At 36.6% G+C, this 16,216-nt stretch overlaps 1 protein-coding gene across 1 annotated transcript; it reads right to left on the bottom strand.

Annotated features, from left to right (window-relative positions):
- Window positions 1-3,330: 3,330 nt before the first annotated feature.
- Window positions 3,331-5,544, bottom strand: LOC145780335 (sodium-independent sulfate anion transporter-like). The gene is made up of 3 exons (XM_082592037.1): window positions 5,522-5,544; window positions 5,333-5,346; window positions 3,331-5,075 (listed from the first exon to the last, which is right to left on the bottom strand). Exons 1-3 carry the CDS (start codon window positions 5,542-5,544, stop codon window positions 3,352-3,354), a joined length of 1,761 nt encoding a protein of 586 aa, XP_082448163.1. The 3' UTR covers window positions 3,331-3,351.
- Window positions 5,545-16,216: the final 10,672 nt, after the last annotated feature.

Below are 16,216 nucleotides of genomic sequence, written 5' to 3' on the forward strand. Positions count from 1 at the left end.
GCTTTCCCGCAATGCAGGATAAAGATAAAACAAACAAACAAACAATGGCCAATGCAGCCTTTAGCTTTCTTTTCGAATTCAGCGCAGCGCAATTACTCGACATTTGACCGTGTAATATTAGCCGTGTACCTTGGCATGCAATATTTCTAAAACTATGAATCTTCATACTCATAAATCAAGACTTTGCAATAGTGAACAAGTGGGCATGCTGGCACATTTTATTGATGGGTTGAAGAATCGATGCAGAATGAAGCAACACAAGTGAGCAAGATCAAATAATACCATTATAGGTTAGTGTTAAATGTAACGCTAAATAAACGAGCTCTTACGTCTACACAACATGAAACGTTTTTTAGCTGAATTTGAAACCTTGGTCTAAAATTCTGATCATCCTGATTAGAAACGTACCCGGCTACGTTTGACCGCAGCGTATTATATAAAGGCAAGAATTGTAACAATTAGCTAAATAATGAACCACACAATACAAGAATCATCAAAAAATAACGACAGCAAACTTAAGAAATGGATAGTGACGACCTAGTTGGAGAAAATTTGATACCAAGTAAAGAATTTTGGAACGTACAAGGACACGGATAATGTTGGGTGGATTAAAAAAGTGGGACCTCGTGAAACCACTTGGAGGAGAAGAGAGCGAGATGGACTAGCCAAGCTACGAGAGGAGGACTTCTTGTGCCATAGAGTGAAATATCAAAGAGTAAAAAGAGAGCATACATACCGAAAAGTAATGAGAAACTAAAAGAGTGGCGCAGAGGAGAAATGAGTGGTTGAAGTTTAACTGTTTGTTGATAGCCCATTCAACACATATATATACAATATGCTAAAATAACATGAAACTTGATCTTCTTTATTAATGACGAGTTTCCAATCTCAGGAGATGAACAAGTAACATAATTATGAAAGAAATGGCATTTTTTGAAAACTATATGAATATAAGAGCATTGGTGGAAAGTTTCGTTTATTGCACCAGTAACATGTAAAACTAAGGACACAGCTGGCTTAAAATGAACACGCGCAATCCAGTTGTGTTGGATAGCTTGATATGTTTGTTTGACTATCACGTTTTGATTGACATAAAAATGCATACATTAAATTATTAGAATTGTTGTGCTAGCATACGGTAATTAAAGCAAGATCATAAAAAGAAGTTTGTTCAATTCACCTGTAAGTGCATTTACTGCAGCTACAACAAATTTTATATGGAAGCAATTTTTTAAGCTGGGAGGATCAAAACTAATTCGACCAATTGATTGATTGATTTGATCTTTATCCTCGGACTGGGAAAGCTTCTTTGAGAGCTTAATCCTGCCGCTGAATGGAGAGCGGTCAGCCATATTATAGTTCAATGCATTGAGGACAAAAACGAGCCATACAAACAAGAGTATACTGTACAGTGCACATACTGCACAAAGCAAGCCTTTTGAAAAGGATTGTAAGTACATAGCGCAGCAATAGCACAAAGTGACCAAACATACAACCCAGAAACGACTAAGGGAACGTTCAAATATTACGTAACGTCGAGGGGGAGGGGGGGTTTATGCAAAGCGTTACGTTAGCGTCACATCGGGGGGGAGGGGTTCAAGCAAAACGTTACGTAACGCTTTCGAGTACGGAATGGTAGTTTTTTGTGCTGAATTTGTAGTGAAAAAGCGTTACATGGGGGAGGGGGGGGGGGGTGAAAAAAACGTTGCGTTGGCGTTACATGGGGGAGGGGGGGTCAAAAATTCGGAAAAAAGCGTTAGGTAATATTTGAACGTTCCCTAATGGCTTTATTTGACTGCTGTATTTTTGTTTACCTTATTCATGTAAGTTATTAAGTCTGAGTTGGACAACTCAGGTAGGTTATGAGGGTGACAAATTACTATAAACATCAAATTAACATAAAGACTAGGTAAGGCTCAGCCTCCTCCTAGCAAACACATTGAGAGTAACATGATGACATATATAGAACATTGCACTGTTTGATAAAAAAGACAGTCGGGTCGGGTTTTGTTTGCTAATTTTATAGAACACTTGCAATGACACAAACATGGTTTGATAAAAAATTAAACACCTTAAAATCTTCTGATTCCTGATTTTATAAACTTGTACAGAGATAATATTCCTAGGACAAATATTAAGAATTCTTGCAGCAACAAAACCAATGTAGTGAAGTGGTAACGTGAGAGTTTTAGTGTGAATTGCAATTACCAAGAGCAATGCAAAAATATGAGCTGGAGGTCAGCATGCAAAGCATCAAGACACAAAATTACATAAACTTTGAAGTGATCTCTTGCAATTAGCAATTGCTCTCCCTGACTACGCCCTTGGTGTGGCCATGGTTATGTTGGTGTGGTTACCTAGTGTGACATATAAATGCTAAAACCTATAAAATGCAACATTTCTTTTTTTTTACAGTAACAAATGACCGTAATTTACAAATGAAGCTGTAACAACTCACTCTCAATACGATTAAACATTTGCTGTTTCCGTATTGCAAGGGTTGGACGCCAACGAATTAATTGTAATAAGTTATAACAGAAAAAAAATACTGAAACAAGTAATACACCAGTCTTTAACTATTCGGAGCTTTAGTAGAGAGTTTCACTTTTTGAACCGTAGGCATGCGAAGCCGAGTAACGTTATCAGATTTAACATTGCAGTTTGTTATAGCAATATTTACAGAAAACAAAAAACTATATTGTTTCAATGAAGATGTTTGTTTTGAACTGTAAATGTTGCTACAGTATAATAAACAGAAATATGTTAAATCTGATTACGTTACTCGGCACGGTTCTTCAACTATTCATAAACAATGCAATTATTGATATGACAAAATTGTTCTTATTGGTAGGCATCATAAAATGCGTTTTCATTTACTTGTATTTTAAATACAGAATGAAAGCATTGAGCCACACAATAAACATACCGTTTTACTCAACTAAACCATTTTGTAGCCAACCTATGTTCAAGGTGAAAATACAACTAAAGTCTTTTATTTGTTTTTCATTAATATTGATCGGTGTCATAACTACTTTGTTCGTAACTTGAAAACCTTATTTCATATAAGATACCTGGTCCCCACCCTTTAACAGACAAAAACTTTCCTTGAAGTAATTTTGCAATTGGAAAGTTTGTAATACTTTTTCACTGTGATATTTAAAAAGAAAATACTAATAGTCTGAAATACACGTGACTAACATATCGACATCACAAACACTGAAAGTAAATTATAAAAAAGTACTTTTTATATTACAATATTTTACAAATCATTGAGCTAATCCACATGAGACATGAAACAAAACATTAGTATAAGAACAATAACAACGAATAAAAGTTAAAATTTCTTTAAATTTATGACAGAGCTTCTTGAAGTTCTTTGTAAAATCTGATACATCCAGGCTGTATTGTTTTAATCAAAATGTTGCGAATTCCTTCATCTGCAGAAACTATTATCAACTGTATTTCTAAGTTTTGCATATCTGTTGCCAACTCTGCAAAAGCTTGTGATGTTGTAAAATCAAAAGTAGACACATGCTCAAAGTTAAGAATAACTGCTTTAATGGAAGCATCTGTGGCATGAACTTTTTGTTTAACTTTACCGCAAATGTGATCTGCACTAGGAAACGAAAGCCCAGACTGAATCAGTACCAACAAAATATCTTTACCACTTCTCACTGTCGACTCAACAATAGAAAATTTAATTCCTGGAAAGGTGATAGGATAAAGCAGTATAAGAAGAGATGTGGCGACACCAGCAAGAATTCCATACGGAATATACCAAAAGCAGGTAAAAAATGTCGCAAACAAAGGTAGCAAATCGATCTTTTTAACACACCACAACCGATACACTGTTGCATAGTCAATCATAAAAACAACAGCACTAATGATAACAGCAGCGAGTGTAGCTTTTGGAATGTAATAAAACAATGGCGTTAGGACAACGAGACCTAAAATTACAAGAGTGCCTGTAAATATTCCTCCAGCAGGAGTTTTTACATGACTTTGGTGATTGATTGCTGTTCTTGAAAAGCTTCCTGTAATTGTATATGAAGATACAAATGAGCTGAATATATTAGCGACTCCAATTGCAATCATTTCTTGATTTATATCCAAAGTATATCCACTTTTTCTAGCAAATGCTTTTCCAATGGCAATGCTTTCCAAAAAACCCATAAGTGGAACAATAATTAAGCCTTCTCCAATGTTTCCTATCAACTTTCCAGCACTTACGGTTACATTACCTTTAGTTTCAGAAAATGAAGGTGCCTTGAAAGGTGGAAGACCTTCTGTGATTTTTCCAGTTAGAGTTATGCAATCTGTGACTTTACACCCTGCAATATTTTGACTGTGAATGGCAAATGCAACAGCTGCTGCACTGAGGACAATAATTGCATTTCTTGCTGTTGCAACAAACCAGATAAATACCTTAGCTGCTGTTTGACAAGCAGTGTCAGTCTCATTCCTTTGAATGCCTCTATTTGAGAGTTTCAACAAAATTAAAAGAAAAAGACATATCAATCCAATCAAAACATCCCATATATTAGAATCTGGTATATGTTTAAATGTTTCAATTACTTCAGGAATAAAATATTCTGTCTGAGTAACTTTGACACCTAAAATATGCTTCACTTGTCCAAATCCAATAGTTATTGCTGCTGCAGACGTAAATCCGCTTATAACAGGTACAGACAGAAACCTCATGACAAATCCTAAACGTAGTACACCCATTACAAACTGTATGCATCCTCCTAATAATGTTAGAATAACAACTTGCACAATATCACCTTCTCCATAGGTACGAACAAACAAAGACATGATAGCTGTGGGACCAAGTGTGACATCTTTGCTGGTGCCTAAAATGCAGTAGATGAAACCACCCATAAATGCAGTGTAAAGGCCATATTGTGGAGGCAAGTCTGCAATCTGAGCATAGGCTAAACCCTGTGGTAGAACAGTCAGTCCAACAGTTAATCCAGCAATGATATCATGCTGCAGCCATTTTCTATTGTACTTTGGCAGCCACTGAAGGATAGGAAGAACCGTTGAGAAAAATGTCCAACATCTGCTCTCTTTAGATGATTTATTTTCGACAGGCGGATTGAAGATGTCATGACTCAAAAGAGGGTCAGATTCACAACTTGACATGTGTTGGGGAGCGGATATTTTTGACATTGCTTTTTGTACAGCATCTGTAGTCAAATTACAGAAAAGAAATTTCTTGTTTTAATATGTTAACATAAAATCTAGTCAAATGTTGTCCATTTGCCTGAAATCATAAGTCATTCAATTAAGTATAGGCGGAGACTATATTTACCATATGATATATTGTGAATATAGTCTTTGAGGCTATATGCAAACGCTCAGTCGAGTATGACTTCAATATGCGCTCAGGCATGCTGTAGGGTTATACGTCAGCTCAGTATCTTTTTTCAAAACCTCAAATCGCGCTTGCGCATGTATAATAAACATATGAATTATGAAGGTGGCAGCAGTAACACAAAACAAAACTATCAAATTATACGTCAAGTGCTGCAACCATGCCATATCTAAATTTGATTGTCCTGATATTTAAACCTTAGAGGCTATATTCACAATATGGTAAGAATAGGCCCAGCGTTAAGTATAACTGTTTGGCGGAACTGTGCTCAGAAACAGATAGTTGTTCTGTTGCAAGAACTTTGTCAAATACTCTAACCAAGGATGGATCCAAGGGGGGTGCGCACCCCCCCAAAAAAATTCAAAATGCCGCGACATGCGGGAGTGGGGGAGGGAGGTGGTGGGGGGGTGTCAATTGTGTGATTGTCACTATTGAATGTATTGTTATTTTAGGAATATTAATCTTTTTCTTTCCATAACAACTTTAAATCATGATATTTATTAGGTTTTCAGATTTTGATTAACATGAAAAATATTTAAAAGTTAGGGTTTGTAGAAAATTAACATATATGTAGCATAAGTAATAGTATGCCTGCAACCAATATTTTGTCATATTTCCGAAAGCGGCCCCGGCTTCATGCACTAAATTTTGATCCAATTCCGGAATCTGATAGCGACAATACATCATCTTCTAATAACAACAACTCATCTCAACCAGACTCATCTTCTTCAAACACAAATGAACGTTCAAGCAATACACCTCATTCATCACAAATTTATTTTGTTTTTAAGACTTGATTTTTCATGCACACTTTCTCCGTTTTCAGGTCTTTATTAATATTAAACAAAAACATCTGTATTAACAACATGAATGCTTATCAGTATGCCAAATACAGCAGAGACACATTTTGACAGTGCCACACTGATGGACCTCCTTGAATGAAAATAGATTTCAGCAGCACCCCCCAAAAATTAGAGGCTGGATCCATCCCTGATTCTAACAAACATGATCCTATCAAAATAAAAGTGTTGACATTTTGTTATTCTATGAAATTAAGACCCTATAAAAGTAAAAGTGTTGACACGTTGTTAAAGCTTCTGGAAATGAAGTAAGCTTGATACCTAAAACAATTTTGCAGCCATGTATGCGAAGTCCAAACTGTAATAAATTGTTAAAGCCAACATAGTTACATACCTTAATGTAACGGTGTGAATAACAATCAAGACATACTAGTAAAGAAATATATATACATGTTGGTTTAAGATTCTGAAGCTTATGCCAATACCGAGAAATATCAATGTACCGGTACTGCTGAAAACATACAAATGCTACTGTGCAAATTACCCTTAAATCGATCTCCTGGAAATGATAAAATTGTAGCAGAACATCTCTAGTGCATGCAGATGAACTTTTGTGCTTTTTAATTAGTTTATTGTTTAACAAATTGTTTAATGCGGTGGGATGGCGCAACGGATAAGGCATTGGCTTTCCAATTATGCAAACCTGGTTCGACTCCCGGCTTCAGCTGGTTGTTGAAAAACACCGCTCACATGATCACATCTACCCAGGGTGTAATAAATTGGGTGGGCGTAGTTGCTGAAGGCGGCCGAGAGAAAGGAACTGGCCACCCTACTCTCCTTAGTGCCGAAGGCTTAGTAGGGCAAAGTGGGGTGTGTTGTCACAGGGGCGTGTTGTCACAGCGCGATTTCCATGTGATAACCCAAGCGTGTAACCACGAGTTTTCAATGGAAGGCATAGTTTTCAGTTCTCTTTCGTAGAAGCAGTGAAGATTAATAAATTTGTCACAGCAGAAATTATGAGGAGTGCCATTGAATTTTGGGCAAAATCAGGTTTTATAACTAAACTAAAAAATGGTCTGGCAAACTAAGGTATGATCATAACTGATCAGGAAAGATACCATTCGTTAGCTTTATGCCTGCTCTTTTCATTATACCAAACAGATAAGGCATGCAAGTAGAGATGTACACATGGTTGTTGAAACCACATGATTTCATACCATGGGGCGTGTTGTCACAGCTGTGACTACACGCCCCGTGGTGTGCATTTTTAATATTAAGAAATATAAAAAATTATTTATTAAATTTATAAAATTATTTATTAGCTTATACAACGAGGTAATACGCGTATTTGTTAAAATACAACGCTTTTTTAGGAAACAAAAATTAATATTAGATAATGATACTCACATATATTCGATAGTGACACATAATTCTCAAGATGACATTTTTATTGTTTTTGACAATGGGCATAAAATTTTTACCATTGATATGTTGTAAATTAAATTTTTTTGCATTTTGCATATTTTTTTATTCGTTCAGCCTGTATTAAAACCATTTTTGTTGGTTTCTGTCACATTTTAGTCATAAAGCATGTGCAGAAATTTTGTGACAACATGCCCCATGCTCTGTGACAATATGCCCCGGGGTGGGGCGTGTTGTCACAGCCCATTCACTTGCATTAAACATGCATTTATGTAAAAACGAAATAATCCAGAAAAACTTTAGCTACCGTATAGCTAAAAGAAGTCGAATGATACCTCTTTCAATTGCACTATCAAGCATCTCGATACCATTGGTACAGAACGAGATATATGCTGATTTGTAAAAATTGTGACAACACGCCCCACTTTGCCCTACAATGAGAACCTTATCTTCTCATATCCGACACTTGAATCAAGTATGGGACCCCCCTTTACCTTTTTTATTGTTTAACATATCTCTTTCCCATGGTATGATGCCTTCACCTTGTTTAAATACCATAATTCTCCCTATTTGCGACAACAACAAAAACAATACTCAGGATGCTGGAAATTACAGACATCACATCCTGGAGCATATCTCACCATTTTTAAATACATCTGATAATCAGTTTGGATTTAAGCCAAATTATGGCACAGATTTATGTGTTTACCTTTATAAACAAACAGCATCTCATTATATTAACAACATAAGTCCTGTATTTAGTGAATTTCTAAATGCCTCTAAAGCAGTTGACAGAGTCAATCACAAAATCTTATTTAACAAGTCAGTTTCTCGAAATGTCCCTATGTGTTTTGTATGATTACTGAACTATATATTGGTATAAATAACAAATAATAAAATGAAGTGGGGGAATCACATCTCTAACCCTTTCCATGTCACTACTGGAGTAAGGCAGGGAAGGGTTGTAATTGTAAATCCTTACCTGTTTTCTTTATATACGATATATATAACTAATTGACTGAATGGCATTCCCTAGATGTCGGATGTAATACTGGTTTATCTCACTTGAATCACCTAATGTTTGCACATAATTTGTGTGTATTTAGTGCTAAAAGTACCAAAACTATTTAGTGTTAAAAGTACCAAAACTACTTAGTGTTAAAAGTACCCAAAAATTCATTTCAATGTTTGTAAATCGTATGCTTCTAGACATGACATTATTTTCGACTGCAACAAAAAAGTTGGATGGTTCATCAACGATTCAACGTCGCAAATTTAAAATTTGACTTCTCCATGTATGCGGCTTTACAATACACCAATTAAAATTGTTAGACAAGTGAAAGTTTAGAAATTGTTCTACCAAAGTTAAAAATGCATTATAATACCAATTATACTGTATGCCAATGTATGGTTCTCAGCTATGGTGTAATTATAAAACTCATACTTTAAATCGCATACGAGTTGCTTACAACAACTCGCAACTCGTACAGAATTATTCACAACTTGTTGAGATAGATAGTGTTGGAGTGTATCAGGTGCAGAATAATGTTTTAACTTTTGGTGCGCCGCGGTGGTTTATTTAGAAAAAATTGCTAGCTTATGCAATATGTACGGTATCTATAGAACACTGCAAAAGTTCTGTTAATCCACAATGTAATGTCATCTGATTGCTATTAAAATTCCATATTTTTTAATCACCATAACAGTATTTTGTATACCGTATATGTTGTTTGAGGATGCAACCTAATTCGTACCATGAACAATTTGTACCGTTAGTTCATACCTTGAATAGATCAAGAGAAAAAATTAAAAAAGCCAAAGTCGCTGATCGCAGTTTCTGCAAAAATTTTCCCCCTGAAAAGATCGAGTGAAAAACGCAGTTTCCGCAAACAAACAAAAACTCTTAGGATCATTGCCGGAAATTTTAAAATGTTTGCAGAAACTCCGATCAACCCTAACCCAACCCTTTTAAAATGTTTGCGGAAACTGCAATCGGCAGCTTCGGCTTTGTTCAATTTTTTTCTCTTGATCTTTTTAGTTTGTTTGTTTGGGGAAGTTTCGATCAGCGACCGGCTTTTTTAATTTTTTCACTCGATCTATTCAAGGTACAAACTGATGGTACGAATTAGGTTGCACCCGTTGTTTGATGCAAGGTTGAGAAAAACCAGAGGTTTTTAAAAAAGCCCAACCTGCCTGGGTTTTATTTAAAAGGGCTGTGGCTATATTTATACTATATAATATGGTGTAATAATAGCCTCAATAACAGTGTTGCCAGATAAAGAATTCTGCCCTAATTTGAGAAAAGTTTAAAGTTGTTGAAAACAAAACTTGTTTTTTGGCAATTTTTTATAGTCCTGGGAAAGATCAAAACTCTAATCTTATTCCTAACTCTAACCCTTACCTTAAACCTTCCTAACTTTAATCCTAACTCTGGCAACGACTGATTGTAACCATGGCACTAAGTGTGGAAAAATTGCCACTTCCATATAAAAAAGATACAAAAATGTAGATTCATGCTTATTTTACCTCAAAACTAATTTTTACCAATGAAGTGCCTCTCACAGTAGGCTACATGCTGGCACAACTCAAAAAATAATGCACTAGGGCTATATAACTATGAGGCCCTCTTGCATAAATGAGTTTTAGTGTGACACAGTAGTACCGTACCATACAAAGTGGCATTACTTGATTTTTGTGTACTGCACAGAAATATCCACTGTGTTCTCAATTATCCTTGAAAATTTACTTCACAATCACATCCTTAAGTACTAATTTAAAGTTTGTTTTAAGTGCCTTGTAGCTTGTTTGTTCATTTTTTAATAATAACTGGACAAATATGATGCTCTGGGTTTTTTTAAGTGGCCACCCGTTTTTTTTTGGGTTGGGTAAAATACCGACAATCCTAGTCTGATGTAGTCTGCAAGGTGCTGCTGCTTTGTCCAGTGCTTCCACTTTTACAAAACTAGATTATTACGTATTACCACATTCGTCCTCAGATTACCACATTTTTTACTGTGACTTTTTACCCGATTTTAACTGTATTTCGACTTAATTTTACATTAACACAGTGGCTATTTTTACCTACTTTTTGCCATAGTTACTATCAGGTGTTGTCAGAGTTAGGATTAAAGTTAGTAAGGGTTAAGGTAAGACTTAGGAATAAGGTTAGGGTTTTGATCTTTACCCAGAACTAAAAATTTTTCTAAAATGCAAGTTTTTGTTTTCAACAGCTTTAAACTTTTCTCAAATTACGACAGAATTCCTTATCCGGCAACGCTATTATTTGGTTATATTTACACTATATAGTGTAAAATAAGGCCTAAAACAACTACTCAGTTTATTAACAGAACGTCCGAAATAAGAAAGCAAAGTACTAGTAGCTTAGCCAGGAATTTTGAAAGGGGGGTTTTGACTTCTTCGCCAAAGGCGACACCCAGCGGCGGGGGTTCTGGGGGGCCCCCCAGAAAATTTTGAAAAACTATTTTAAATTTGTTGCATTCTAAGACCATTTTCAACAAAAATGTGGGTATAAATATTCCTGTAAAATGGTGCTGTCTGGTGGCATAGCAAAAGAATAAGATCATGTTTTCTTGGGCATTTTTCGGTAATAAAGCTACTGTAAGTCTCTATGTTTTCTTGTTGCTAATTCCTGGCTGAGATATTTGAATGTTTAGTATTCGCAAAACTCGCTCTTTTAATGCAGTTTTGTTTAAAATTAGGCAAACTTAGTAGAAACTGAAAGCATCATTCTCAATATCGTGACGTCACACGCGTGCCAAAGGGAGGTTGTAACCCCCAAACCCCCCCCCCCCTCTGGGCTACGCCATTGCAAAGTACTATACTTGACACTGCAGCTAGAATCTGAAAGACATCTTGACTATGAATATGATCACATGGTCACCCTACCTTCAAAGTCAAAAGTCAGGACGCATTCCAAAATCAAACCGAAAACAGCGGAACATGCTAGTCACATGCTGTTATAAGTAGTTTTTTGCATATCTGTTCGATTTTGGAGGACAAATCAATCAATCAATCAATCAATCGTTTATTTATCAAAAAACAAAACACAAAAGTGACATAAAACAATAATACATATATACAATGTTTAGGTTTTGTTATTGATAGGGAGACAACGAAACGACCATACGGTCAACTAGTCAGTTGCCACCCTGACAACAGTTTAAATGCTCTTATTTATTGAAAGGGTAGTATTTTATGTCAAATTTTCAAAACTTATAATTTCCACATTTTGGCAACATTTCCACACAAAATTACCATATTACCACATTTTTACCACAAATTTTTTATTACCACATTTTTACCACAAGCATGATGAAAATTCCACAATTGTGGTAATTACCACAAAAGTGGAAGCGCTGGCTTTGTCTGACATTTTGTGCGAACAGCGAATGCTGAATGCTGACTGTGTCAGGGTTGCCAGATAGCCAAAATAAAAAAAGCCAAACTTGCCTAAAAAAAGCCAAAAAAAGCCAAATCTGCTACAAACTCTAGCAAACCTATGTTTTTTCCTTAAAAGACACAAAGCTACCTATAAACTAGCTTATAAGAAACAAAATCAGTCGCGACAAGACACTAAAAGACAAAAATAACAGTTTAACAATATTCTAAAGCGACTGAGTCTGTAGTGAATAGACAAACATAGCAGTCATCTAGTCAAAAAATTTAAATGGGATCGTCGTCTTCTTGCAGCAGCCACAAAAGACCTTCTTCGTTTACTGAACCTTCGTCAACTTTGTCAGTTTGATACATATTCTTTGGTATAAACAATGATAGCATCCTTGGCGTTACTTTAAAGTGTTTACAGCATTGCTTTGAGGAATGCAAATGCGGTTTTATTCTCAGCAATGAGTCCAACCTTTGCAACCGCTTTCTATTTCTCTCCTTTGTTTTGGTCAAAGTGACGGTAGAAATAATCCCTTCTACAACTGCATTGGAGATTGGCATGGTTAACCTTTTTCTAGACCTCTGCTATGTTTGGCATAGGCCTAGGCCTATACTGTTTTTTTTTTGTGGTGGTCAGAAATAAAAACAAACTGAACTGAACTGTTAAACAAGACAAAGCATATGTGGCCAAGTTTGCAAATCCATGTGTACCTGCAGAATTTGTAGCCTATATGTTTTGACAACAATCCAAAAATCTGCTGTATCTTTTGAGATTTTTCCAGCAAATAGGCTACCGGTACTTCAGTTTCAGATGACCAACCAGTCAATAAAGCCTATCGTCCTGTATTGTTGCTCTATTTCCTGTACATTACCACCTTGGAGAAATCTCATTGGCAACTGATCAAAAAGAACTCGAGCAGTTTGGGAAAGGACTTTAGATAAGTGCAAAGAACTTAAGCCTTGAAAAATCATCGTCATCCCATCACAGCATGTTACGCTAGTTCAGTTCAGTTCAAGTATTTATTGAATTAGCACTTCAAGGTTTTCAAGGCAATTTTTCTCTTTTTATGATAGTTTGATCTCTTCTTAACATAATACTCATGAAATTTTTGAATGAATTTAAGTTATTTATTTTCAGAAAAAAATTGAATTTACTACAGGGCCTTAGCCCATGGGCCTAAACTACCGCCGGCACAGCGCTAGGCTATAGCCTACTGCACAGGACCACTAAACGAAAGGACCTCGCATTGATAAATTTTATTTCAAAATTATTTGAGTTAACAACTAAAGTACAGTAGGTACCGTAGCCTAAACGTGTTATCATTTCATTTAGAATCTACGCTTATGTTGTTTTCGTGCAGCATTTCCGTTTATTAATTGACGTTTTTGTCCTGGCTTACCCTATGCTTTTGGTCACTCCAGGTTTCTAGCCACTTATGTTTGTGTTTGGTTCGGCTTGTTTTATTCTTATGGAACTACCCAGTAAACATTGATTGTTGGGGCAACATTGGCAAGAAGTTGGCCGCAACATTGGCAAGATGCAGACGCCAACGTTGGCAAGATGTTTTATGCACCATTTGGATGCATCTGGCCAGCGTTGGCGTCTGCATCTTGCCACCGTTGGCTTCTGCATCTTGCCAACCTTGGCTTCTGCATCTTGCCAACATTGGCTTCTGCATCTTGCCAACGTTGGCAAAATGTTTTATGCACCATTTGGATGCATCTGGCCAGCGTTGGCGTCTGCATCTTGCCACCGTTGGCGCCTGCATCTAGCCAACGTCGACTTCTGCATCTAGCCAACGTTGGCGTCTGCATCTTGCCACCGTTGGCGCCTGCATCTAGCCAACGTCGACTTCTGCATCTAGCCAACGTCGACTTCTGCATCTAGCCAACGTTGGCTTCTGTATCTTGCCAACATTGGCAAAATGTTTTATGCATCATTTTGCTTCATCTTGCCAACGTTGGCATCTGTATCTGGCCAACGTTGGCAAGATGGCTTGTGCACCATTTTGCTTCATCTGGCGCCTAAATTCTCGTTGACTTTTATGCACCATGACGCTGCTTCATCTGACCTATTGACTATTGTGATGCCCGCGCTTTGACCAAGGTTGGCCATGCGAAGCAAGCTGGTGCATAAAACATCTGAACAGCATTGGCATCTACATTTGCCAAACGTCTCTGTACCTAAACCTCGCTCATCACCAAAAGTTTATTGTTGAACCTAGCTAATCCTTGGGCGAAAGAACAGCAGTAACACGGATTTATAAGCAACACTACTCCCTTTGTGACAAAGCAAAGTAACAGCCGAGCTTCGTATATTTTCACATTTATTAGAAACAAGCCACATCAAATCGTATTGACAGATGGATATTCATTGCACATCAGCAGCTTTTTCTTGCGTATCTTTATCATTCTGAATTCCTGCGAATGAAACAAAAATATTTAATTCAAGAGGGCTGTTTGGCAACAGTGTAGGATTTTGATCAGTTGTCGTCCAGGATAATACGAAGTTAATTGACAATCTGAAATATCAATTTAATATCCATGGTAATATCCCTCTCTCCAACGTGCGTGACAAAAAACTTATCATTCGATTCTGCGCCACGCAGAGCGATAATCAAGTTCCAATACATTCTAATTGCGTGTACAGTAGTTATTCAACTAAAGCAACACATTCGCAGTTGTCTTTCAAACATACAACAAGCTCACCAAAAGTTAGTTTTTGCCGTTTTCGGCCACCTTGCCTGTCCTTCCAATTTCGAAATCACTCTGAAACTCTTCATCAATTTTCTGCACGGCAGCAGCTTTGTCGTGCGCCATCACCATGTCTAATCATGAAAGTAAAAAATGAAGTGTTAAATCAGTATATAAATGCCGACATAGCCTACTAACCACCATGTTCGTTGTTCACATCAATGCGAGTACACCACTAAAACATTTTCATACATTACTCAATACTCTTCACAATTACATCATACATTAATCAAAAGAGCAAAATAGCATAGTTATGACATAATCATTTAGTCGTAGTAGAAACATTTATCCGTACTCACCAAGAACAACCTTTTTCAGATTATTTTTTAAACAATCAAACGAGTGCTTAGACTTCACAATGTTTTTTTTTTCTTTCTTTGTTCTCGACATGACTTGAACTGTGTTGTGTTTGATAATAATAGTTGGAATAAGTCCACTGATACAATCGCTTGCATTTTTGCCAACAACTTGACTTAAATTTGCCACCTGCAAAATGTAAATCGAATGTAATGACAGGGGTTTCATCCATCATATTAAAAAGCTTCAGCACTTGTTACAGAAATTTTCGACTGTTACAAATGACAGCCAACGTTTAAAGTTTTATTTGGGATTCCAGTCGTCTGTTGTGTTGCGTATGTAGGTCGCACTGTAGGCTACTGTAGGCTATGTTGTCGCAATGGGCGCAAAATAAAACATGTTATTATTATTATTATTCAGTTGACGGCAATGAAAGCTACATTTGCAAATACTCTACAACAGTGGTTCTCAACCTTTTTGTCTTGGTGGACCCCTTTTGGTGCCTTCGAAGCGATCGCGGACCCCTAAAAATTCTACTTGAAATTTTGGTATATTGCGTCTCCTTATGGAATCATAATATTATGTTACTACATAAGCAGTGGCCGAGTGGTTAGCGCGTTGGGATCGCAGTCGAGAGCCTGCATGTTCGACTCCAGCCACCCGCACTTGCTGTTGTTTCTCTGGGCAAGAAACTTTACGATAATTGCCTCTACCCAGTGATCGATTTCGAGTAATGGGTAGTACCAAATTTAAGTCATAAATAGAGTAGACAACCGGAAACAGACATTGCCGTCGGCTGCAGTGTGGGTCAGGTGTACGTCGGAAGGCGTACACTGATGCATAGCGCTCAAGTCCGCTTTCCCGCAATGCAGGATAAAGATATGACAAATAAACAAAAAACATAGCCTACTTAGAAGAATTTGCTAAATTCGCAACGCTTTTGACGATTGATGAGATGGACTGATGAGATGGACTTATGTTATGAGCTAGGCTATATGTTGACACACAGGATCAAACATCAGTAATCTGTATACTGATTTAAATGTTTTTCCTATAAATTTTATCAAAAGTTAATAGAATACTTGCGACCGTTACAAAGAATTTTTCCCTTTTTTCATTTGTAATCAATATTAATTCGTTATAATCGCAGTCATTGCAAAAC

The sequence above is a fragment of the Aplidium turbinatum genome, chromosome 11 (assembly GCF_918807975.1).
Source record: "Aplidium turbinatum chromosome 11, kaAplTurb1.1, whole genome shotgun sequence".
Classification (NCBI taxonomy): domain Eukaryota; kingdom Metazoa; phylum Chordata; class Ascidiacea; order Aplousobranchia; family Polyclinidae; genus Aplidium; species Aplidium turbinatum.